This window comes from Drosophila sechellia, chromosome 2L, assembly GCF_004382195.2.
Source record: "Drosophila sechellia strain sech25 chromosome 2L, ASM438219v1, whole genome shotgun sequence".
Lineage (NCBI taxonomy): Eukaryota > Metazoa > Arthropoda > Insecta > Diptera > Drosophilidae > Drosophila > Drosophila sechellia.
This window is the reverse complement of record NC_045949.1, coordinates 8,511,378-8,536,490: the sequence shown is the minus strand read 5'-3', so window position 1 is coordinate 8,536,490 and position 25,113 is coordinate 8,511,378. Positions and strand designations below refer to the sequence as shown.

Here is a 25,113-nt window from a genome sequence, read left to right as displayed (position 1 = left end):
TGGAAGTCACACGCACACCACCGCAATTGCACTTTTACTCTCCGCTAGTCGCTTTGTTGCTATTTTCGCGTGGCTCCCTTTTCAACTTTGCCAAACAGAATATTAGCAACAAAATGTGATATTATCGCATCTTGTTTTGCTCACGCGTTTTCCGCTTTTTGCAACGGTTGTGTACGTTGTGCGTTGATGGTGCCATTTCCAATTTGTATCTTTCGTTCGATTTGGCGACTTTGATTTCAGTCGCCAATCGTCAATCGCTGCGCCGGGTTCTCTTCTCCACCACTTTGAATTCGAACGTGGGTGTGCGAGTGTGTGTGCGTGAGAGAGCGGGTTCAATCAACTGCAGTTTGCAAGTCGAGCACATTCCCCGCCGCTCCCCCAACAAGAAACGCCACATTTATGCAATTAATGCATATTAAACTTATAAAGTGAACGGAATTTTTGTTTGGCAAAAACAACTACGTAACAGCCATGTTCTAGTGTGCGTGTGCGAGGCAGAGAGCTAGGGAGAGAGAGATAAAAAAGAGAGAGTGATAAGTGAGCGCTTTTGTAACGGAACACAGAAGCCGTAGTTGAATTCCAGTGACGTTGGAAGAAACAACTGCAAAAGGCAAAAACAAAGACAATGTTTATAAGCTGTATATTCCGCTTTGATTGATATAAATGAATATATGCAGTGCGCCAGTTATACAACTGCCCTGCAAAAGTCACTCATTAAATAAAAAAACGCCCGAGATGAATTTCACAGCGGCGGCAACAAGTGCAATAATAGTAAAAAATCAAAAGCCAAACAACGAAATCTCTCCCAAAAAAACGGAGAAGCGTGTCGCGGTGCCAAAAAGAAAACAAAAATAGAAAAATACACAACAAAATAATACGGAGAAACGTTAATTATAACGAGCCACAAAATCGCATAAAGAAATCAACAAGTGTGTGTCTGCCTTTTTTTCCCTATTCGCTTTCATTCATGCGGTCAACTCAACAATAACAACTCGAAAAAGCAACAACAACAGCAGCAGCAGTCGCTGATAAAAGCCCTGCAGCTGAAACAACAACAAAACAACAAAGATAGTTAGAAAGAACATCGTCTGGCCATTGAGCTTTAAGTAAGTTTATTGAGTTCTTAGTTACTGCCTTCAAGTCGCTTAGCTCAACCAGTTGCCAACATTTGTTACGACTATTTGCTTAGCATTTGAGTTGGACAAGCTTTTCGGTTTAATATACAGTGCGTTACAAAACTGTAATGAAGGGAAGAAATGGCAAAATAATAAAGTAGATAATAATATCACAAATTTCCTAAAAACAAATATACAAAATTTAATTGGATGGAATTCTAAGCCGCGTTTTTTCTATAAACATTCTATAATATGCATACTAGATATTACAACTTTCCAAATGAGCAAGTACAGAATTTATCGCAATTTAACATTATATGCATAAAATAAAAATGTGTGTAAACGGCCTATCTTGATAGCCATAATATTTATCTTCTAGAAAAGTATTAAATTATAGTAAAACAAAACAGTTTACGATCTTAAAGCAAGCAGGCTTAAAAACAATCTCTGTGCGATGTATATTATCCAGTAATTTAATGACCAACGAAAGAGTAAACAATCTAGGTATGCAATCTATTATGGAGACATTTGTACATTTGTAGGTTAAGCAAATACAAAATTCAAATTATAACCTTTCAATGACGAATCGCACTGTACTTTGGCGAACTCAATCAAGCGCAGAACGCACAGACACACGTGTGCTGCATGTAAACAGAGCGCCTAGCTAATGACAGATCTCGATGGGTGGTGATGGGGAGAGGTCTCCGAAAGGGCATTATCATCCGGGTTGGATAATCACAGCCAGCAGATACGTTGGGTAACCAGATTAGCGACGATTGCATCCCAGTGGTCAAGGTCAGCTCCTGAAAGTATGCTAAATAAATGAGGAAACACATTTATAGACTATTTTAATGTATCCTCAAATATTTTAGAGATTTGCAATGCAATAAAATTCAGTAGCACTCGTTTATTAAACATTCACAGCAAGGTTAGAGTGTAAAAAGTGTTTGATAAACTGGCATTTTAAACACGCATATTAAGCTCACAAATACAGATACATCTAAAATTTCTCATTTACTATTTATATGGGGTACATTTTGAAAGTTAGACCAGATACAAAAACCAATTTGTGTAACAATAATTTTTAAGAGGACGCCAAGTATTTCAACAGCCCACACAGTCTTATCAAATGTGTCTCAATACATCCTAGAACTTGGAAATCCTGGCCGTGTTAAGAGCCTCCGTCATGAGTCTCCCGAAATCGGAGTGCACCATGGTGAACAGTTTCACTGCCCGCTCCTGGAGGAACTGGCTGGCTTCGGTCAGATGCTCGGACAAGTTGCGAACTAGCCGCTTCCGGCCGCAGTTATCCAGGGTGTAGGTCCAAAAGTCGGTGACCTGGCTGAAATTGTCCTCGGTGTCGCCGCTCATAAATCGATAGACATCTCCGCTCAACGGACAGCACGTCTGCAGACCCAAAGCCCGCGGACTTTCCCTTGGTCCGCAGAAGGAGTTGGGGAAGTAGTTGGGAGCTCCGTTCTGATTGTCAGTCACTGTCATGGCACCATCCCGCTGGAAGTTGCGAACATTCACGCGGTACGGACAGTTCACCGGTATCTGCATGTAGTTTACGCCCAAACGATGGCGCTGCGAATCGCCGTAGGCGAAGAGGCGACCCTGGAGCATCTTATCCGGCGATGGCTCTATGCCCGGCACCATGTGGGCCGGACTGAAGGCCAGCTGCTCCACCTCCGTGAAATAGTTGGTGGGATTGCGATCGAGGACGAGCTTGCCAACTGGCAGCAGGGGGAAGTCCTTCTGGGGCCACACCTTGGTCACATCGAACGGATTGAAACGACACTTTTTCGCCTCCTCGTTGAGCATCACCTAGTGGTTATAAATGAACAATATAATAATAGCTGTTGATCTATGAAGTTTGTATCCGATTATATATTACAAAAAGTATATAATTCCTACCTGAATGTACATTGACCAACTGGGATAGTTGCCCTTCTTGATCGAGTTGTACAGATCCCTGATGGCATAGTCCGGATCGTGGGACATCAGCTCCTCGCATCGTCGGGCGTCCAGGTTCTTGATGCCCTGGTCCGTCTTGAAGTGGAACCTAACGTACTGCGTCTCCCCACTGGCATTGATCATGCGGTAGGTGTGCACTCCGTATCCGTGCAGGTGGCGATAGCCATCTGGAGTACCCCGATCGCTGAAGTACATGAGCAGGGCATGCAGGGTTTCCGGACGCAGGGTCATGAAGTCCCAGAACATGTCCGGATCCTTTAGGTGGGTCTGCGGATTGCGCTTTTGGGCATGGACCAGGCTGGGGAACAACATGGGATCCCGGACATAATGCACGGGCATGTTGCAACCCACAATGTCCCAGATGCCGTCATCGGTGTAGAATTTCACGGCGAATCCACGCTGTTCACGTACCGTATCCGCAGATCCCTGTTCTCCACAGGCCACCGAGAATCGCATAGCGACGGCAGTTCGTTTTCTAACCTTATCGAATATGGTGGCTGCACAGAACTTTGAAATGTCATGGGTGCACTCGAAGTATCCAAAGGCGCCGGCTCCCTTGGCGTAGGCCACCCGTTCGGGAATCCGCTCCGAGTCGAAGTGCATCACCTCGTCGAGGAACTGGAAATCCTGCAGCAGGGCAGGACCCCTTGGTCCCACAGTCTGTATGGCATCCTTGACGCCAACTGGAGTTCCACTGGATGTCGTGATCTCCCTTTGCACCTCGGAGTCATTGTTCTTGTAGTCGATCAATTGATTTGACGCCGTATCGCGTGAACACATTTTTCAATTTTGTCTTTGGCCTTAAAATTTCTATAAAAAAAAGAATTTTCAAAAAAATATTTCACACGTTTGATTTGAACTGCTAACAATAGCGTTGTGAGTGATGTGGTTGTCAATTGTGTTATCCAAAAATTAAGTCTATTTCTAAGAAGACCAGACGCGATGTAAATTTATAAACTAATTATATTGATAAGTATAAGAAAGAACAACAAGATATTTACATATGTACATATTAGACTGTTATTTTATAGATTCGGAGTCAAGAGGATACAAATTATATCAGCTTTTTCCCGGAAATTTATAAGCTTATAAAACAGTTCTATTTGTGTTGTTTTTGGCGCCATTTCACTGAATCGCGAAAGTCACCAGGGTTCAAAGGTCACGAATTGGCAATGCAGACGAGGGGGTCTGCGTCAGCAGCCCCATGATAAGCGATAAGAGGGAGAAATTAAAGAGAGATACAGGGGGACCCAGTGCTATAGAACCCATAGGGCTTATCGGCCTTTCTGGCACTCGAGCAAAAAATCGCATAATGGTAAATGGCCAGGAGAAACAATAAATCCCCGATAATCAGAAATCCTGTTTCGGCGTTATCGGCAAACAGTCATTCTCTTTTTTTACCATTTTTTCTTTTACCTTTTTTTTCGGGGGAATGAGTGTTTTTTATCTGCTAGTTAATAAAGCATTGAAGATTATGATTTCGGGTATTTTTTGGAGCTTTATGTACATGTTACCGTTTGGACAGTTTTGATATTCGATGGGGGAGTGTACGTAGAGCTTTGCTTTATAAAAGCCTTACTATCCCTAGTACAGGTGTGTCTGGCATATTGCTGATATGGGATCGTAAAACAAATGACTCCTCCCCTCCAAAAAAATATCCGATGGGGGCCATGTAATGTGAAGCCTTTGGTTGTCGGCCACTCGAGTTGACACCTACATTGTGTGCACAAACGACAAATAGCCATATTGTATATACCGTTTTGTAGATTTACAGGCGATACTTCGCTCGATTAGCGGGCCATCATTAAAAATTTAATGTGTTCGGCCCGCCTTCTGTTGGTTTAGCCAGTAGTAGATTGATATACGACAGCTTATCGATTACCTTTTCCACTTACAGTTGCCGGGCATTACTTTATGACTATGTGATTGGATCTGCCCGACTCACTTGTAAATAAAAAGTAACCAGTAGACGATGAAGCATCCGCAGGATCTGAGTGTCACGGATGGCCAGCAGCTATTGAAGGTGAACAAGGTGGAGAAGATGGAGCAGGAGGTGCACGACCCCGGTAAGTTTGCAATTACAGTATCTTAGATAAAGCATATATAGATATAAGATCTAGATTAAGATATAGATCTCTCTAAGCATGTAACTGAATTCAATAATATTCAAATTGAACGTATATTTATATAAGTTGAAATATTTTATATACTGTCATAATGTCGTTTTTCACAAATTGCTACCGATTGGTAATTTGTAGTGGAGCTTATAAATTTAATAATACTTTATTAAGTAAATAGTAGAGCAAACAACCCGACAAGACGTTGAACACGTGCCACGTGTGGTGGCCAAATCATTTCCGATACTGTCAGACCTGTTGTGGTATTATAAATAGAGCGCCATGGCCTTGATAAGAACGCTTTTCAAACGATAAGCCTGCAATCATTATAAATGTTTATAATTTGTTTATTGATTAGGAAAATTTGCTGGCACTGTGCCGCCTGCTGCAACCGCCGAAGATGATGGAATTGAAGTTACAATTGAAACGACGGGGTACCGAGAAATCAAGAAAGCGAGTAAATAGGGCTGTGAAAAATAAAAAACAAAAAAAACACGCACAAATTTAAGCGATGTGAAACGTAATCGTAATGTTTAACTTAACCCCAAAGGGTTAAGTATGCTCAATGGCAAACACACGGTGCGACTAAATACTGTGGCTTATATGAACGTACATATATGCCCAGTTTACAACCAAGCAACGTCTCCAAGTTGTTGAATATTTATAGAGACGATAAGCCCGACTGTCTACAGTTTTAGCTTTAGCTCAGCCTTTTTTAAAGGGGCTTGTGTCACCTTAGTCGCTGTGCGTTTACTTTCTGGTTTTTTACCTTAGCCGCAGTTGAAGGCAAATTCGAACCTATGTATGCCTCCTGTAATTCCCAGGTTTTATGCATGTCAGAGGTTCAGGGGCCCCGACTTCATCCATACATATATATGTATTTACTCGTATATACCATATAAGGCGAGGGCCGACTCTCCCGACCGGCTGATATGATATGGGGGTTATCGCCCAGACGCGAACTCCATTGATTTGTATTCGCCTTCGCAAATTGAGGTTCTTTATTTCTGTTATGATTTTTTTGGTTTTGGGTCAAGCGGCATAATTAAAAATACTGTTTTCCGCTATCTAAGATGGAATAGTCGCACTGGCATTGGCAGACGAACTAACAAAATAACCCAAATGGGTCTGTATTTGTTCTGCCTTCTTATATGATATCCACTTTGGACATTCATTAATTTCCATGGTAGATAGTGCAAGAAGTGCCTTGCGTCACATACGATATAAAGTAAACAAATATGCCACTTTGCTTGAGGTCTAGAGGCGTTTTGCAATCGTTTATGATATATATACATACATGTATGGGATATTTAAGATAAGTAAGTTTCATATTGCTTTTAGACATAACATCAATGGTGGTCAACGCAAAGGTGGCCAAGAAGTGCTGATAACCTTTAATAATATATTAAAAATATGTCACAATGCATAATACAACTTCAATCAGTGTTTTTTTTTATGCACCTTGCATATTTTTTAATGACTACCTTCTCTTTAACAAGAACTGCTGATAGCGGCATTTAACGTATCTCTAGAACGAAAGTCGCATTACTTCATGGGGTTTGAATAAAAGCTTTCCGAGTCGAGTATCATCTGCTTTCAGTGAACCCATTTCCGAGGCTCGCTCCTTACACAATCCACTTGGCCCGACTATCCTCACACTTAAACTAATTCTCCAATTAGTCGGAGCTGCGGGCAGCTTTATTCAATTGCGATGCTTATTATATCTTATTGTTTCACGCAGGCGAATCGCCGCGGCGAGTATCTCACAAATACGGGAAAGCGAGCGAAGCACTCAGCCCATGTGGACACATTTCACTTAAAGTTGTCGCCGCTAAATGAAGTGTAAATAGTAAATTGCAGTCAAACATTATGAAAACCTACCACAATCGTCATTATTGCGATCGTCATCATTGCATTCATTCATACGTATGTACATACATATGTGCCAGTCAGGCGACGGCGAGTGATCGTAATGATGATCGCCATGAAGGCGATGACGAACCGCACATGCAAATCACATGTGTGTCCCATGGCTCGTTCTTCGCTGTGTTGTCTCTATAAAAATGTATGCAAATAAAATAATAAGTTTCGCAAAAAACTCACTTAACGAAGCACCCGATGAAGATCGAGCGAAGAAATGCAATGGTAGCTTGCCTTCGGCTTGGCTAATTTTCATAATTCCCTGGAAATTGCACGCTGCAGCAAGGGTCGCCACATGTGGCCGGGAAAAGCGACAGCCATCAGCCCGAACATGACATGCATTTTATTTCAATTCTATCTTTTCCACTCTTACTGACTGCAGCTTTTCTCCGGCTACATGGTGCGTTCGTGCATTATTTTCATCACCACCACACCCCAGGAAACGTATCTCTCAGATAGCAACTGCCGGAGTTGCTGCATTTCGAGTTTCGTATCCACAATTGTGGGGACAACACTTGTTGTGTGTGGCTGTGATTCACTACCCAGATCGGATCGGTTGGTATCGAATAAGTTTTTCGCTGCATTCAATCCAAAACATATGCGTCATGTCCTGATCGCTCGCTCTCCATACCCACAGTCAGTCATACAGATTACAGATGGTTGCTGCTGGTAAACATATTTTGTAATTGCACTTAATGCAATCTCTCAACCCCATTTCGAGGGATCAACCAGATGATGTTTTGCATCAATGCCACAGAATAACTTTTACATATGGAAATTAGTTTAATTAAACTGAAAAAAATACAAAGAAAGAGGTATCTTCTTATTAGCAGCTCTACGTAATGAAAAAAGACAATCATTTTAAAACGAAGTTTTAAATATAAACCTTTGTGTGTATCAAAACCATTTATATTCAATTACAATTCGCTGCGAACAGCAATTAGCCAACTCAACCCCTTTGTCCCCACCAAAATCGACGAATCATAATCATATCAAATTTCCGCAAGCTCAACGTTTATGTGATGTCCGATGATGACGCCAAACGGGCGGCATTCGGAATGGATTCCTCATTCGAATCCAAAGTGCACCGTGAGTGGGCAACTGGGGCTGGCGTGGAGCTACGTTTCGTCACAGAAATTCCGGCGTATAAAGTACGGCTGGCGACGACCAGCTGACTGCGATTGTGCATGGTGTGTGCTGGTGTTGAATGACAGCGAATTATATTCAATTGAATCAGAAGTATCAATCAGTGCTGCGGCCCAAGAAACCCAAAAGCCAAACAAATCATTTGAAGAGCCACCCGTCATCGGTTTTCCACCAGTATCTCTGGCAAATCGGAATTTTCCTACTGATTTTTCAGCATTTCACTGATAAGCGACGCAGAAGCGGCTGGTGCCTTGAACGGCTTAGCCTAAGGCGCTTACTAATCGACTCAGCCAAGACTATGGAATCAGAAACAACGACCTATTATAATGCCTCACTATATAATATAACTGAATCTCTATCTCTTTCCGCCGCTGTCTGAGGCGACGGGGCTGCAGCTCCGGCTCTGATAAGCAACTACGGAGATACCAGACTGACTGTTTGCCAAGCTGAAAGTGAAGTGATCTACAAATAGAATAATAGAGAAACATATTTCACCTAAGCTAGAAAGCTCTTCAGTTGTTAAAGCAGCCTAGGAGTGTTTGAAGATCTTAACCAATTTATCAGATTAGGAAACAGCAAGTGAAATCTTAAGATGCAATCCGTATAAGTCAGGTTGTTTATAACTCCTAACGTCAAAATTGGAATAAAACTTTTTTAAAAAGTAAAGTAGATATAATTTACAATACTCAATTTTAACACATTATTCTATTCTCTTTAGTCTAGCTAAATTATATTTTGAAATAAAATAATTGCATATTTTACAATGTTTCTACATTTTCAAAGTGTTAGAACCAACATAATTATTCAAATCCGAATATTTTTCAACACTTTTTTGCATGCATCCCAAGAGGCGCCGGAACGGAGTGCCCAACTTTTGGTAATCTACATCTAAACTGTGAAAAAAATAAGCAATAAAAACTATTTATTTAATGAAAGCTCAAAAGCACACACAGCCCCGAAAACAAATACCCAGAGATATGGTTTTATTATACGTGCCATTAAACGATTTGAATTATATGGTATACTATGGAGTGCTGTGCGTTCGTGTGAGTGAAATCCGCTTAATCTAGTCTGATAAGACCGGCGGTACTAGAGCGTCGATCTTATGCGCATGCCCCCGATTCGCGGCGATCGAAAGCGATCCAAGCCGATTCAAGCCAATCCGAACGATCCAACCGATCCGATACGATACGATCCGATCCGATCCGAGCTGAAGTGTTAACAATTTTGCCAAGACGACGACTGCTCCGCAGCAATATTATTAATCACGGGGGGCAAGAACAGCAACAACAGTCTAGTCAGAATAGCCAGAATTATATTTATTAAAGTTTCTGTACGATCGTTGGGCTCGGTCAGCTTCGAGCCAGCCGAGCGATCCAGAGCTTTCGTAGTCGCTTCGTCGGGGCCGTCGGCTTCTATATCTACAACAAATAATATTAAGACAGTTAGTACGTGTTGAGAACATTATTTGAGGTTTAGTCAGTGTTTTGCACTAGGCGGTAATAATACAGGCGCCGCAGGCTCACACCCTTTTACCTTTCTACCAACAAAAAAAAAAAAGAAAATAAGACAAGCCGGCTTGAACCAACCCAACTTGCCACTCCAAACAACATTTTTCAAGAGCACCTGTGCGGCACTGGGAAAGGATTCGCGAAAAGAACTGTGATATTTTTAAACAATTTTACCCACCGCCCAATTTGTATTTATTTATTTAAGCGGCTCGCATGTAAATAGATATATATAAATATATATATATCGTATCGAACCAATTGCCGACGGTTCGGTTCGCTTCGGTTTTTTTCTGAGCAGTGCGGTGTTTTCCCTCGCTCCTTAACTTTCATCGCTTCAGCTATTTTCTGTTTTAATTTGTGCAAATATTTAACTTTACTTAAGTGTGTCTCTGGCCCCTCACCTTAGCTGGCTTTAAAATAAAATCGACAACAAAAAAAAAACGAGAGAATTATAAAAAAAATGTTCACCAACAATAACAACAAAGTCGGCAACAGCGACAAAAGCAGCAACCGTTTGTGAAAAACTCAATTTGCCCAAGAGTGTGAAGGATTTTCAAATATTTACACTCGTCTACGATCTTCATTAACTGCGTACCAGGAACTAGGAGACGCGTCTCCCACACTTTGTAGAATTCATAGCTACCAACCGGATCGGTTTTATATATACACATCATTTCAATACGTGAACTATCAGCCAGAGATTAAAACAATCTAAATGTACGCCTCAATGTTGCCCAGTCTGCTAAATATGAAAACGGAGAATCTGACTAACTCAAGCTACGACGATGCATTTCTTCTGGAAGAAAATCTTCTGCACATTATGGGTGAGTGGGAAATCTGAACTACGGCTATCTTCTTATAGCCATCAAAAAGTCAGCGAAAAGGTCCTTGCTTGAACTTAGGATATTTTTCTGATCATATTGCATAGCACACTTTTAGACTGAAAATATTAATTAGAAATGAAAATAACTAATTAGTAATTATTTAGCAACCTAATCCATATTTCCTCATACCAATAAATATATTTTTATGCTGCAATGAAATACTTTATAGATTGCGCAGATTGTTGCGATTAGGAGTAATCTTAAACCAATGGGGGTAAGGCCTTGTTGGTGGTTAATTAAAAATGCGTAGTTTTGGCGATAATCTACTTTTTTATAGCTAACAATATCACGTTTAAAAAGGAATCTGCAGGAATCCCTGCAATCTCAAATTTCATCGAGTCATGCTGAGAAAGCCATTTGCAAAAGTTAGCATGATAACACGCTTGTCGAGAATAATGTGATCTTTCAAGCGGGAAGATAGATTATAAACTTAAATTAAAGGTTATAGCTTTGTGAAATGTGACCAATTTTTCTACTTCTAGTTTTAGTTTTGATGGGTATCTAAAGGTCTAGAATGACCATCTCTGCAATGTGTTTCGTTCCCAGAGTTTAACGCCTCTGATAAGATACACTTAATTGCGTCCATGACAACATCGCAAATAATTCGGAGCCAAAATCAGGCGATACAATTCATGTAGTAGATCTCTCCTCATTATGTGTCCATCGATTCGCGATTTGTGGGGCTTAACAAACAATTGCACTGTAATTCGTTGCCCCACTCGCGATATGGATTTTATCTCTGACAATATCTATATGGCCGCAGATTACTGATACCGTCGTGTGCAAGCCATTCATGGGGGGTAAGGGGATTAATCGTGGCAGCCTGGGCCCCCTATCACACATAGCTGAACCATAAAAACAACTTTATTGCAATGCTTATCACAGCGATTATGATTCTCTGCCCGTGTGCATCTAAGGCGATAAGATTTCATCAAGAGCCAAGAAACAGCCAACGGCAAATATAATAAGCCAACGTTGCGTTGTTAATATTGTGTACTGATTCTTTAAATGAAATTAACTTAAATTAAATGATATTAAAATGCTGTTTACTAGTCATAAATTGCCATCAATGGTGCTCAAATATTCGATCATTAAATTCTGCCATAACCATTTTTTTGTTGGCTTCGCTTAGAACCATTTTATACGATTATAATTTGAGATTAAAATTAATTTGAGATTAAAAACATTAAAATATATGTTTTTGTTTACATCATTGTTTGTGCGCGCGGCATCGGGAGAATAAACTGTGATGTGATTATCAAGCTAAAGATAGAATAAACCTAAAATCACTCAGCCGAATTAAAACTTATTCCTATGCTTTTTTTTTGCACACGACTGGTTGGGTTAATTATCGTTTGCCATTCGATCAATTTGAAAACATTCACATTATTGATACATTTATTACTGATATAAGTAGCCGGTGACCCCTCGATCGTAAGTCATCACAGGCGATGAGCACTTGGCAACCCCCTCCCCCCACAGTCATAAGAAAATCAACTTCAACTACGTGTGCGATTTGTACTTAATTTCTTGCAATTATTCAGCTACCTTATTGAACTAATCACTAGTTCTCGGATGGCAGTTAACTAACCGGAAATACTACCCGTTCTATATGCATATCGCTATGTATAAGAAACGGCCACTCGAGATTTACATCAACAGAAGTTTAGTATTATCGTTAAGTATTGTCAAAAAGCTGGGAAATCGAGTCTCATTGAGTACGGGGGACACTTGGAACACTTTTAACGCCAAAAAAAAAAACAGATAAGTCAAAAATCTAAAGTTTGCCTGCCTAAGATCTGTACACTTGAGAAAATTATAAGTTCTGCGTGTATTTGTTTATGGAAGTACTTTCAAGATTAAGAATCAGGCAAAGTATTGTTTCCATGGAAGCTTAAGTATTTTTTATAGTTTTTTTTATATTTCAAGGCTTGTTAGTGTACTATCCTAATGCTCTTTTAAACTAGTTAAAAACGGAAAAAGTGATTTTGTCGTAACAAGTTGGGTTTCTCCCTGATTAAACGAATTTCATTTTATCGCAGAGAAAGCCGAATTGATCTTATTTTTGAGGTAGGTTAGGATAAACTTAATATATATCGGATTATGCTGGTGAAGTGGTAATGAAATATCTGCTTTGCGGACTTTTAATCACTGCTTTCACACGCTACCAGTCACTGCTTCACTCACCGTGACTTGCAGTTAGATTTTCGCTAGAAAAAGAGGAAATACATTTTGTATATATGCTAATTAGTAATATAATAGAACTCCTAAGCTCTGACGCATGTTTCATCTGAAAAGATCCGAAGGGTCTACTATCTTTAAGGCATGAGCCAAGGGAAAAAAGAGGTTAAAAAAAAGAATCAATTCCAAGACGATTAATTCAGAGCCAGGCTTTGGGTAAGCTAAACGAGTGCTTGGCGCAGTCGAGTTCTAAATGTCATGATACGCGGTTCAAGGCGAGGATTGCTTTAATTGCTCTCGGCTATTTGCTATTTGGAGATACAAATGTATCTGAAACACGTTAGCGCCCAATTAAGAGGCCAGACGGACACGGCGACCATAACAAATTTAGTTAATGGAAATTACACTTGACTCGATTCTAAGTACCAGGCGAGAAGTTTTACTTTCAGCATCAGGTCTAGAGATACAAATACTCGGATACAATAGTTTTAGCCGGCTTGCCATTTGATTGGTCCGAGTGCTGTTTGCCGCTTTGGCTTTTCGTTAATAACAATTTAATTGAGACGTTTTTAGTATTTTAATTATAGACAATATGAGCGCAATTATTAGTCATAAAAATAATGATAATGCCCATAAAAAGTTGAATCTTACGAGACGCCGTTGCTTTTAATTGGATCAGGCCAACGAGGGGAAATCTGAGAAGTTGTATGAATGCGATCATTAATGGTTCTCTTTGGTTTCCAAATAAACAACCTAACCTAGCCCAACTTAAGCCACTGATCGCACTCTCGGTTAGCTGGAAAAGACACAAAGTGTTGTCACTACCTATATTTGCCAGGCAAACATGACCAAACTAATTCGCAATCACAAGAGGGTTTTCCAATTTTATATCACTTATAAAAAAATATGCAATGCAATGAATGCCAGCACAAATCACTTATTTTCCTTAAAAAACACGCAAAAATATGATTTAAATTACAATGTCAAATGGAAACCACTTAAAAATTAATACAATACAATACATGAAAATGATTTAACTTTTCGCAGTGTGCTATTATCACTGCTTTTACAATATTTGTACTGAATATTTCTAATGTCCAGCGTAAACATCCGTGGGGAGATCATCCCCAGTTAATGGCACAGGAATCGTTTCCAAAGTTCGCACTTGGGTGAGAATGTCATCCTATAAAGATCACCACGTAGTTTCCAGGAGATGAGCTCAACTTTCGGTGATTTCACAGATATTTCCACCCACAAGTGTTTGCCCCATCCAAACTCTAAATTTTCCCCCTGTTTTCCCCATCGTGATGCAACACGCTCAAGTTGGTTTTTCGGCTTTCTGGTAATGCCCGTCCGATATTTATGGTATTTTGTTTGTATAACACGGGATTGAAATGCACTTTGCGAATATTAAACATAACCTTTCGATGGATGGGTCAAAATCATTAGCTGAAATAACAGTAGTAGCTAAAGACAATTCCAACGGACTTGATTTGTTTTCACGGAACTACAAATGCAATTAAGTCGCGTACTAAACTAAAATCTTGCCAGTTCAAGCAACTTTCGGAACCCGCCGTTGGTTATAGCCGCACCAAAGGGACGGCACAGACAACCTTCAAAGTTGCATCATTTCGGGGCGTTGTCATGAGCTCAGATCGTGGGTGGGTGCATGCAGCTGTGCAGGCTACTGATAATATTGTATATGTACCCTCCCTCTAGATGTTTGCTTCCCAGGCGAGATTTCTACCTGGCAATTAGACAGTGCTTTGCGGCGTCCGTCTTACGCATATTTATTGACTTTGATCTCTGACAGCAATTTAAATTTAAACGATCTAACCTAAAACAGCCCCTGAAGTGGTTCTAAATGATGAAGTAAGCGAAAAAGTACTTATACTCAGTGCTTCTGTTGAAGGTAAAATGTTTTGCTTCAAGTAACTATGGTAAACCATCTTAGTATCTGCTTAGCTAGCTATCTAAAAAAAAGTATCTAAGAAAGTGCGCGAAAGATAGAGCTATGCAAGCATATGATATATTATTAAAATAAATAAAAAATCAATTAAAATAATGTATATTTTTGCTATGACATTGCATTAAAAATTGCATTTCTTTTTACACTCGTACTCCCCCCTTTTTTTGCGATTTCATTTACAAACTCGCTTAAGAATAGGAATATCACCAAAAGCCCCACTGATATCTCGCTGATTCATTCTTAATTTCTCCGCCCCTCCTCCCCCCTGCCCTGCCATTGATTTGTTTTCAATTTCTGCTAATTGCTCTTGTCGCATGTGGACACCGTGTGTGCAACTATTGTTTCGGATTCGGTTTCGATTTCCAGTGTGTTTTCATTTCGCTCGCCGATTTCAAATTGATCATACGCCGTGTGTGCTATCAGCGTCGCTTCGAAGCCTCGCTGCCATTAGGCACGTTATTGAGTCTCTGCCGCGGAGCTGCGACGCCGATAAGAGTCTATATATTCAATATCAGTGTATCAGTGTACGTATGGTGCTCGATTGGGGGCTATAAATGTGTGTGCGCCCAGATGGGGTTAGGGGTTTCAAAATTACACATTTATGTGGGCTAATGGTAGTCGTTCGCATTGCCGTTGAAAAAAAAAAAAACAATAATTAAGGTTTTTGCTAAATTGCCCTCCTCTGTCGTATGTATTCAATAATCCGTGCCTGTGTGAGCGTGTTCAAGATTTTTCTGATTTCGCTAGCTTCCCTAAAGCGAGCACAGCCCAAATCGTTTTAGAAAAATAATTAGGTGTTATCACAGCTATTTTTACCTCATTATACATATATATATATATATATATATATATATATATATATATATATATATATATATATATATATATATATATATATATATATATATAATCCTAATCAAGTCGAGCCTACAATTTGATCGTTTAAGTGGTGCCCATTAGTTTATGCCGTTCAAAGAACATGATCTGTAATTTACAAAAGCAGCGTATAATTTTAAGATAAAGCCTTTCCATTCGGCATTCTAACTTGTAGGTAACATAAAATCTAATAATAAACTTTATAAAGATCAAAATCGGTTGCTTAGTTCTCCATTAAGTTTATGCGTTGCGAACACAGTGAATGTTTATACTCCATTTACAATTCACAATCTCATAAACTGTTCGGTTGTTATCAAATTTCATTCTTTTTCTGACTAATGGCTGACTAATGCAACGTAAAGGTTCATATTCATACAAAGGCCTCCGGAAATAAATTTGAACACGTCTCTCAATGCATTGTTTAATAAAAAGAGGAATTAAATTCATTTATAAGTGCTACCCAATTCCAAATATATTTTCGCTTCCAACGCTCAAGCTTATATAAAGATATTTTTTAAAAAGAACCTATACCTATTTGCTTGGTAAACAACAACATGGTGTCCAAAAATAAGTACAACATTTGCGTAGTTCGAGCAAAGTTCCCACCGAACTTTTGTTTGGCAGACGAATCATATGAATATATATTATATATATAACCGACACATGCCTGCGGAAACATTGTGGCCAAAAATCCAAACTAACTCAAATAAGCCAATTTTCCAATAGTCATATATTTGAGTAGATATTCCTATTAGTTTAGGAATAATAAATAACAACATAAATAAATAAAACACAATGGTGAGAGAAGGAGAGATCGCAACAGCAACGATGTATCGTTTAATACGAAAATTATCATCGTGGCGCGAACACTTGATTCTCTTACTTTGGAACCGCTCTCCAGATCTATTTATTTATACTTTTTTGGGGGCTCGTCGTCTGCCTGTTACGAGTATTGCGTTCGGCATATTAATTAAATAAATTTTTAGTGAACACATTAGAGTATTAATAGATAAAAGTGTGGCTTTGCTTTTATATGATTGTCAGGTGTTCACTTTTTTTTGTTTGGGGCTCCTTATCGGGAAACGTGAAATCCATGTATGTACATATGCTTTTGATTGCTGTTTTCGGCTCTTTCGTTTTATCAGCGCATCATAAACTATTTGCGGAATACTTGTACCATCGGAAAGCCTTCTAATATTAATATTTTGCGAATCAAGAATCCTATATTTTCTAATCTCAGATTACGATTTGCCCACCCACTTCAGTGTGGGGCATCAACATTTTTTGCAAAACTCACGATGACGCGGTCGGAAAAAAGTGAACTCTAACGATGACTTGGCTAAAAATATAAAACTTACACCGGGGCCTGTTTCCCTCACCCGCGGAGTGTGCGAGCGAGACGGCGGCGGTGGGCGAAAGAGATGGCGAGTGTGGGGCGAGAAAGTTTTATGCGCGAAATGTTAGCAAACTAGTATTATGGTTTTTTATTTACCTTTTTTATTCGTTGCTGTTTCAGTGCACCTATTTGCTTTTTTCTCTCCAACTGGTAAAACAACAACATTAAGTGTAAGAAAACAACAAATGCACACCCATAAACAGAGAGATAAGAACTTTCGGCAGTTGTATATTTTACTTAAACTTCTCTTGGGCGAGCAAGTGCTGTTATTTCGCGTTGGATTTTCAAGCGGTGAGGATATGTTTCAGGTGTATAATATCGGAATTGTCGGGGTGCCGTGATTAACTGTCTGAGAATCTGTAAACAAAGTGAACAATTTGGTGTTTGGAGTGCAATGATGAAAAGTCTATTAAAATTGTAAATGTTTGCCAATCAATTAGCTTTCAGAGAATTCCCGGTATATAAAAACTAATAAGGCAAATAGTGGAAAAGCTCTGGGGACTACCCACTGCGATCACTTCGAGATAATAACATTTATTTTATATAGCTATTAAAATGTTAATTGAAAGAATATATTATGCGAACCCAGAATGTATTATTAATATTTAAATAATTATTTTAAATAATTCTATTTTATTTAATTTTCAAAAACAAGTATTCCTTATAATTTACATCCACTGTACGAGCACATTTATTGTGGTTTATTAAAAGTAACTACCATTTTCCGTCTATGCCTATTTTCCGCTTTACTAGTATTTCTATTTTCTCTCTTTCTCGGTCTCCCCAAATGATTTTCTCACACACGCAAACAGTCCCTCATAACGATGTCCAAATTAAAGCCGGCTTTTTTCTACACATTTTAGTTATTTATTTGTTTATTCGTTTGGCCGATGTCGTTGTCGTTGTTGTTGTTGTTTCTCTCTTGCTTCTGCTTCTGTCCATTAAATGAATTTCTCTGCGGCTGCGTGCCTCTGTGTTGGTGAGAGCCCCAAGTCTGGTTTTGGGGTCTCGCTTCCTCTCTGCTGGAATGAAAGAGAGGGGTCGAGATATGCAAACACAGTTGAATTGATTTAAGCGTCGATTAACGCACACACTCAAAACGCACGGTGGGAATTCGAGCTTTCAAAACTAAATTTAGAAATTTCAGAACGCGTGGCGTCGTGGTGATATAGTGATATGATCGAGCTTTAGAATCCCTAACCAACTATGTTAGAATATAAAAATTCTTAAATAGAAATTTTAACAAGATTTAGAGGGGAAATGCAGTATTTATTAGTTTATTAAAAAGTTTATTTTTGTAAAATATTATTTTATTATCCAAGACGTAAAAGTTATATAAAGCATTATGAAACATTATTAAACCGCTTTTATATATTTTTTTATAGAAAGAGAGTAATATTTATTAACGTAGAATTTTTTGAAATCAGACCACTGTGCGGCAGCGCAGAGAGAGCAGGAGAGGTGCCCAAGACACAACATACGATACCGCGACTGAAAAATTTCGAGTCGTGTGTTTTTTCATTAATCAGTTGCATTAAAATGGTGCGCAAGTCCGGTAGAGTTAAGATTTCTAGTCGCGATCGCGTTGCCGTTGGCAACATTCTGTTGCGTGGCAAAGTGGGCGGTAGGCGGGTGGCAGTTGCAGCGGCAGAGGAAGAGGGGGCGGGGCAACGTCGACGGAGGCGCGACAGCAGTGCGAGCCGAACTGCATCCAGTGACGGTCAGTTGTTGCTTTTATTTTTAATATTGTTGTTATTTGTGCAGTTTCTGTTTGTTGCTATTGCGCGATTTTTCGCTGGTTTTCACAAAACCCCAACTTAATGACCCCTGTGTATCGGACGTTGTACAGCTGCGAACGAAATAAAAGAACAACTAACAAAGTAATAAATAAATAATAATAAATAAATAAGTAAATAATTTATATTGGCATATACGCCTTTAAATGAAAAATATATGAATCTAAAAGAATACATATTATTTAGTGTAGAAAAGAAAAAGAAAGAAAGTGTAGAAAAATTTCGGACTGTGTATGTTTTTAATTGCTCTTTGATTGCAAAGATTGTCCGTGGATTTAAAATGGCATATCCAGTTGCTGCAAAACCTCAGCGAGGAATTTGCGTAGGCATGATCAAATTCTAAAACTGTGCGTGCGCCCAGCACCTGCGGCTCCAAAACTGTGGATCTCACCATGACGGAACACTTTTACAGCAAAGCGATTTACATTTGAAGATTAGAATATTTTCCATTTTAAAGAAGTAGAACTAGTTCGACTAGTCTGGTGGGGTTATGACTTCAAGAAGTATTTCAACAGCTTATACTATATTACTCACTTTTTAGTATATATATATTAAAGTTTAAGTCCGCCCTCGTAACATTTAAGACTTAATGGGTCAGGAATATATGTACGTTATTCTGGTGGATATTTTTTTCATACCACTTACGACAAACTTTAGCTGCTCATCGTATAAATAACTCTAATACCTGATTTTCGTTGCAGAATCGGAGAGCCACATAATGCACGCGGATGCCCTGGCCTCTGCCTATCCGGCTGCCTCGCAGCCCCACAGTCCGATCGGCCACGCCCTCAGCCCCAATGGCGGTGGGCTGGGGTTGAGCAACAGTAGCAACCAGAGCAGCGAGAACTTTGCGCTCTGCAACGGAAACGGAAATGCGGGCAGCGCAGGAGGCGGAAGTGCCAGCAGAGGCAGCAACAACAACAACAGCATGTTCTCGCCAAACAACAACCTGAGCGGAAGCGGTAGTGGGGCCAGCAGCAGTCAGCAGCAATTGCAGCAGCAGCAACAACAGCAATCACCGACAGTCTGCGCCATTTGTGGAGATCGGGCGACGGGGAAACACTATGGGGCCTCCAGCTGTGATGGTTGCAAAGGATTCTTCAGAAGGAGTGTCAGGAAAAATCATCAGTACACTTGCAGGTACACATATATATGTGCTGAGAATGTTCTTATACGGGACTAGTAGGGAGATAAAGATTTTTCCAATGACAAATGGCCAGTCAGAAATAATTTGTATAATTCATAACGTTAACGTTAACATTCTAAGCTTTAGTTAAGTCACCATTAAATCTAATACATAAATACGACAATCTATACGCATTCGTTACTAAACTTTAACTTCTTTTGACAGATTTGCGCGCAACTGCGTTGTGGACAAGGACAAGCGGAATCAGTGCCGCTACTGCCGGCTGAGGAAGTGCTTCAAGGCGGGCATGAAGAAGGAGGCGGTGCAAAACGAGCGGGATCGCATTAGCTGCCGCCGCACCTCCAATGACGACCCGGATCCGGGCAATGGGCTGTCTGTGATCTCCTTGGTGAAGGCGGAGAATGAGTCGCGCCAGTCGAAGGCAGGCGCTGCCATGGAGCCAAACATTAACGAGGACCTCTCCAACAAGCAGTTCGCGAGCATCAACGATGTCTGCGAGTCGATGAAGCAGCAGCTGCTGACCCTGGTGGAGTGGGCCAAGCAGATTCCGGCCTTTAACGAACTGCAGCTGGATGACCAGGTGGCCCTGCTACGCGCCCATGCTGGCGAGCATTTGCTCCTCGGCCTGTCTCGTCGTTCGATGCACTTGAAGGATGTTCTCCTGCTGAGCAACAACTGTGTGATCACGAGGCACTGTCCAGGTAATGTTTTGCATACTATAAGTGAAATTGGTATAACCTTTGCAATCATTCTTCTTGCAGATCCCCTTGTGTCGCCGAATTTGGACATCTCGCGGATCGGCGCGCGCATCATCGATGAACTGGTGACGGTCATGAAGGATGTGGGTATCGATGACACTGAATTCGCTTGCATCAAGGCACTAGTCTTCTTCGATCCTAGTAATATATTAAACTCATTTACAAAAGTAACAAAGGATTAATCTGCTCTTCAAATCTTTTTAGATGCCAAGGGTCTTAATGAACCGCATCGCATCAAATCGCTTCGGCATCAGATACTCAATAATCTCGAGGACTACATATCAGATCGGCAATACGAGTCGCGCGGTCGCTTTGGCGAGATCCTGCTCATACTGCCGGTTCTGCAGTCTATTACCTGGCAGATGATCGAGCAGATCCAGTTTGCCAAGATCTTTGGAGTGGCCCACATTGATTCATTACTGCAGGAAATGTTGTTGGGAGGTCAGTATTTAAATGTTGCAAATATAAGTGTAGAACAATTTATTGATTTATTGTTTTCGCTTACGTTAACAGGAGAGTTGGCCGACAATCCTCTGCCGCTATCGCCGCCAAATCAGTCGAATGACTACCAGAGTCCCACCCACACAGGCAACATGGAGGGCGGGAGTCAAGTTAACTCCTCTCTGGACTCGCTGGCCACGTCTGGTGGTCCTGGCTCGCATAGTCTGGACCTGGAGGTGCAGCACATCCAGGCTCTTATCGAGGCGAACAGTGCGGATGATTCCATCCGGGCCTACGCGGCCAGCACTGCAGCGGCAGCCGCTGCGGCCGTCTCGTCCTCCTCCTCTGCACCCGCATCCGTTGCTCCAGCCTCGATCTCTCCTCCGCTCAATAGCCCCAAGTCACAACATCAACATCAGCAACATGCGACGCATCAGCAACAACAGGAGAGCTCCTACTTGGACATGCCCGTAAAGCACTACAATGGCAGTCGGTCCGGACCGCTGCCAACACAGCACAGTCCCCAGAGGATGCATCCCTACCAAAGAGCGGTAGCCTCGCCGACCGAAGTGTCCAGCGGGGTTGGCGGATTGGGTCTGCGCAATCCTGCTGATATTACACTCAACGAGTACAACCGAAGCGAGGGCAGCAGCGCCGAGGAGCTACTGCTACGAACTCCACTGAAGATCCGGGCTCCCGAGCTGCTAACCGCACCCGCTGGCTATGGAATGGGTGCGTAGTATAGTGATTCGAAGCTAGAATAAATTTCAATAATATATATTATATACTATTTCAGAACCCTGTCGCATGACACTTAAACAGGAGCCAGAGACTGGTTACTAGAAGAATAACGAACGGTGCAATATGCAGTTTGTAATAGGACACCCCTTAAGCAAACAACCCACACACATACAGGCCCTCTCTTGCTGTACTCCCCACCAAGTGCTATATAGAGATGAAATTGAAATGAAGAACTTACTTAATTGTTATGCCTTGAACCATTTTGATACTTTTTATTAGTCCTAAGTAGGTATTTTGGAAATTGTTGCTTAATTTTTAATGTTTAACGCAGTTGCAATATATTTTTGGAGTCATATTTTGCTCAAGAAGTTTATTATATACAATTATACTATATATACACCAATTAGCATGTACTGAGTTTGTTGGTTATTTGGTTATCTTATACTTGTGCGTGGATCACAAAATATTCATATAGGCCATGCAATATATTGTTTTAGGTTAGGGTGTTATGCTGAAAGTGTAATATATATTTAATTTTAAACACAGAACTATTTTTATATGAATATGTATAATATACAAACTATTTCTAAGATGGCTGAATGAATAAACAAAATCAAAATATACAGTGGAGAATATGAATGTAAATCGTTTAACTGCGGCAGTTTTACTAGTAATAAATTTTTCTAAAAAAAAAAGGGAAAGTATTCCTTATCTTTCAGCAACAACTTTCTATGTCCTATGTTCCCACTTAGAACGTTACCCTGATCCTGCCAAGAAAAAATTCAATAACAAATTACAAAGACTAACTAACGTTTATTTATCGATATTGCTAATGCCCGTCTTCTCGACCTGGGCGAGGAGCTCTTGGAGCTTGTTGTCGAAGAGCTCGCATCGGATGGGCATCTCCAGGGAGTAGAAGGGGTTTTTGAGCACGTAGTCCGAGTACAGCTCGTAAACCTTTCGCAGCAGCAGATCAATGCCATTGAGACCCGTTTCCGAGATTATAATAAACTTGATTCCGGTCAGCGTTTGGAAGCAGTGCAGCGTGAAGGTGTCCGCCTCTAGGATCTCGATGCCGGAACTCTTGGGCTCCGGACTCAGTTGGCTGGCGATGGCGAACAGCGGGTAGAACATGCTGGCCAGGAAGATTTTCTCGTTGGTGGTCATTTTTGGCCGGCTGAACTTCAGGTTAATGGGATAGTTCTCCGGTGCTTCCAGTGTCGTCCTCACATCGCGTCCATCATCCAGGGTGACTCCATTGACGGGCATACCGTTGATCGCCACCAGGACATGGCCCACTGTGTGTAAGCATATAGTGAGGTGGTTATATTTCTAGAATACCCAGACACACCCACCATTTATTCCATCCTTTCTGTTGAACGACACCGATACCTTCTTGGAATCGTAGTCCAGCACCAAGTCCAGTGGGTATGTAAAGGTCTTCTCGTGCTCGATGCGCGGCACATTGTTGTCCAGGTTGAATATAAGGCCACCCGATTTACTAACTATATAGACGCCATATATAATCATTTCTTACTATTTCTAATTCTATGTTTCCTAGGAATGTTTTTATATTTTATGCGAATTAGCGATGGTAGTGCCAGACAGCTGTTTGTCGCGGAACCAGTTCCAGTTCCGGCTTCGTTGCCATTAACAGACAATTAACATTGCGACTTAACAGTTGGCCCAAGGAAGGAATTACAATTATTATGATGAATAATCCATTAACTTATTTTACAGATCAGTATTTAAAATAAGGGAATAAAATGGACAGTAAAATCTTTAGCCAGGATACTGAGGATGCCTTAAAAATATTTACAATTTTTACAAAAAAAACTAGTTCTACCAGGGCGGAGTTTGAACTGATTCCATCTTGGGTATCGCATTCATTTAACTAGTTCACGGCCGAACAGCTGTCTCGACATTAAAATTAAAAATAAACATAATTGATTTTCTGCCGGAAAGTATACGTAAACGCGTAGGCGCTTCCATCTGGCAGTGCACCCGATTGACCGACTTGCAACCTCCACGGCCAGCGATGGGCTCCGACGACCAGAGTGCCGGGGACAGGATCCAGAAGGGATTCCAGATCAACTACATGATTCTGCGGGATGCCGACAGCGGAAAGATAATCTGGCAGGAGAACAAGGACTTCTCGGCACCGGACCATGAGCATGAGGCCCGGGTGCCGGTGAAAATACTGGACATGCGTGCCGTTTCCCGGGAGATCAACTTCAGCACCATCGAGTCGATGGAGAACTTTCGCCTGGACCAGAAGGTGCTCTTCAAGGGGCGCATCATGGAGGAGTGGTTCTTCGAGATGGGATTCGTGGGCGCCAACACCACCAACACCTGGCAGTCGACAATCGAGGCGGCACCCGAATCCCAGATGATGCCTGCCAAGGTCTTGAACGGCAATGTGACTATCCAAACCAGTTTCTACGACAACGAGACACTCATCACCAAATCGGTTGTGCGCCTGTACTACATTTAGGCAACTGTGAGTCACCTGCCGTTCTGCTGCTCGACCAGGTGTTCTCCCATCCACTTACGAGTTCTTTTGGATGTTCTTCAAGATGTTCTCTACAAAACATGCATACTTCGCTTTTGAGTACTTCAGCATTTCAATGCAATTGTTTGCGCGTTTATGAACTAGTTGTAGTCCAATGCATTTTAATCTAATCTAATTTTACGTTTATCACAGTAATTTATTAATAAAAGATTAACAAATGTAATTTGCATAAACCAAGGAGTCTGTCAACTCGAATTCGAACGCAACATGCATGCTTATGTACAAATCTTTTGTAGACTGTCACATATGGACTAAAAATAGCTGCCGAACATATTGTGTCATTTGAGATAAATTGTAACCATGGATCTCTGTACCAGTTGTAATCAATCCATAAAGTCTACTTAAGTCTGTTGAAGCTGTATGAGGAGTAATTCACTCATACAATCGAACACGTTGTATTAGATATAGCCTAGCTGTACGCAATTTGTCAGCAAATATAAACGAATGTTAAAAGAAAATTGTTATTTGAACCATTTTAGGATGGATACAGATTTGTGGCCCAACACATAGTAGTAAAAGAAGATATGCAATAATATCGTGTATAGATACTCAGCGACAGGAGAACG

General features: G+C 40.7%; 4 protein-coding genes and 1 long non-coding RNA gene across 7 annotated transcripts; 2 read left to right on the top strand and 3 right to left on the bottom strand.

Moving 5' to 3' along the window:
* The first annotated feature begins 99 nt into the window (after positions 1 to 99).
* Positions 100 to 22,614, top strand: LOC6611738 (transcription factor HNF-4 homolog). Of its 3 annotated transcripts, XM_002036225.2 has the most exons (8): positions 100 to 1,106; positions 4,990 to 5,158; positions 19,590 to 20,028; positions 20,240 to 20,736; positions 20,797 to 20,934; positions 20,998 to 21,234; positions 21,307 to 21,966; positions 22,031 to 22,614. In XM_002036225.2, the coding sequence occupies exons 2-8, from the start codon at positions 5,065 to 5,067 to the stop codon at positions 22,075 to 22,077; spliced, it is 2,112 nt and encodes a 703-aa protein (XP_002036261.1). In that variant the 5' UTR covers positions 100 to 1,106; positions 4,990 to 5,064; the 3' UTR covers positions 22,078 to 22,614. The 3 variants fall into 3 exon arrangements, with proteins under 3 accessions (XP_002036261.1, XP_032583544.1, XP_032583543.1); XM_032727653.1 differs by lacking the exons at positions 100 to 1,106; positions 4,990 to 5,158 and adding an exon at positions 10,022 to 10,610; XM_032727652.1 differs by lacking the exons at positions 100 to 1,106; positions 4,990 to 5,158 and adding an exon at positions 18,617 to 18,812.
* LOC6611739 (catalase) lies at positions 2,111 to 4,068 on the bottom strand. The gene is made up of 2 exons (XM_002036226.2): positions 3,033 to 4,068; positions 2,111 to 2,942 (listed from the first exon to the last, which is right to left on the bottom strand). Exons 1-2 carry the CDS (start codon positions 3,870 to 3,872, stop codon positions 2,262 to 2,264), a joined length of 1,521 nt encoding a protein of 506 aa, XP_002036262.1. The 5' UTR covers positions 3,873 to 4,068; the 3' UTR covers positions 2,111 to 2,261.
* Positions 8,984 to 9,879, bottom strand: LOC116803613. The gene is made up of 2 exons (XR_004363688.1): positions 9,812 to 9,879; positions 8,984 to 9,696 (listed from the first exon to the last, which is right to left on the bottom strand). It is a non-coding gene; the product is annotated as an uncharacterized LOC116803613 (long non-coding RNA).
* Positions 22,615 to 22,768: 154 nt separating the features above from the next.
* On the bottom strand, positions 22,769 to 23,590 carry LOC6611737 (trafficking protein particle complex subunit 4). Its single transcript, XM_002036224.2, has 2 exons — positions 23,331 to 23,590; positions 22,769 to 23,273 (listed from the first exon to the last, which is right to left on the bottom strand). The coding sequence occupies exons 1-2, from the start codon at positions 23,503 to 23,505 to the stop codon at positions 22,789 to 22,791; spliced, it is 660 nt and encodes a 219-aa protein (XP_002036260.1). The 5' UTR covers positions 23,506 to 23,590; the 3' UTR covers positions 22,769 to 22,788.
* A 273-nt stretch (positions 23,591 to 23,863) lies between these two features.
* Positions 23,864 to 25,005, top strand: LOC6611736 (probable cGMP 3',5'-cyclic phosphodiesterase subunit delta). The gene has a single exon (XM_002036223.2). It carries the CDS (start codon positions 24,014 to 24,016, stop codon positions 24,467 to 24,469), a length of 456 nt encoding a protein of 151 aa, XP_002036259.1. The 5' UTR covers positions 23,864 to 24,013; the 3' UTR covers positions 24,470 to 25,005.
* Positions 25,006 to 25,113: the final 108 nt, after the last annotated feature.

What these genes read in the sequence shown, in the direction of transcription:
- LOC6611738 (XM_032727652.1), top strand. Translation starts at nt 18,632, where the DNA reads ATGGTGCGCAAGTCCGGTAGAGTTAAGATTTCTAGTCGCGATCGCGTT. An exon ending in GATCACGAGGCACTGTCCAG is followed by an intron (nt 20,737 to 20,796) that starts GTAATGTTTTGC and finishes TTCTTCTTGCAG; the next exon opens with ATCCCCTTGTGTCGCCGAAT. An exon ending in GCAGGAAATGTTGTTGGGAG is followed by an intron (nt 21,235 to 21,306) that starts GTCAGTATTTAA and finishes TTACGTTAACAG; the next exon opens with GAGAGTTGGCCGACAATCCT.
- LOC6611739 (XM_002036226.2), bottom strand. Translation starts at nt 3,872, where the DNA reads ATGTGTTCACGCGATACGGCGTCAAATCAATTGATCGACTACAAGAAC. An exon ending in GTTGGTCAATGTACATTCAG is followed by an intron (nt 2,943 to 3,032) that starts GTAGGAATTATA and finishes TATAACCACTAG; the next exon opens with GTGATGCTCAACGAGGAGGC.
- LOC6611737 (XM_002036224.2), bottom strand. Translation starts at nt 23,505, where the DNA reads ATGATTATATATGGCGTCTATATAGTTAGTAAATCGGGTGGCCTTATA. An exon ending in CAGAAAGGATGGAATAAATG is followed by an intron (nt 23,274 to 23,330) that starts GTGGGTGTGTCT and finishes GCTTACACACAG; the next exon opens with TGGGCCATGTCCTGGTGGCG.
- LOC6611736 (XM_002036223.2), top strand. Translation starts at nt 24,014, where the DNA reads ATGGGCTCCGACGACCAGAGTGCCGGGGACAGGATCCAGAAGGGATTC.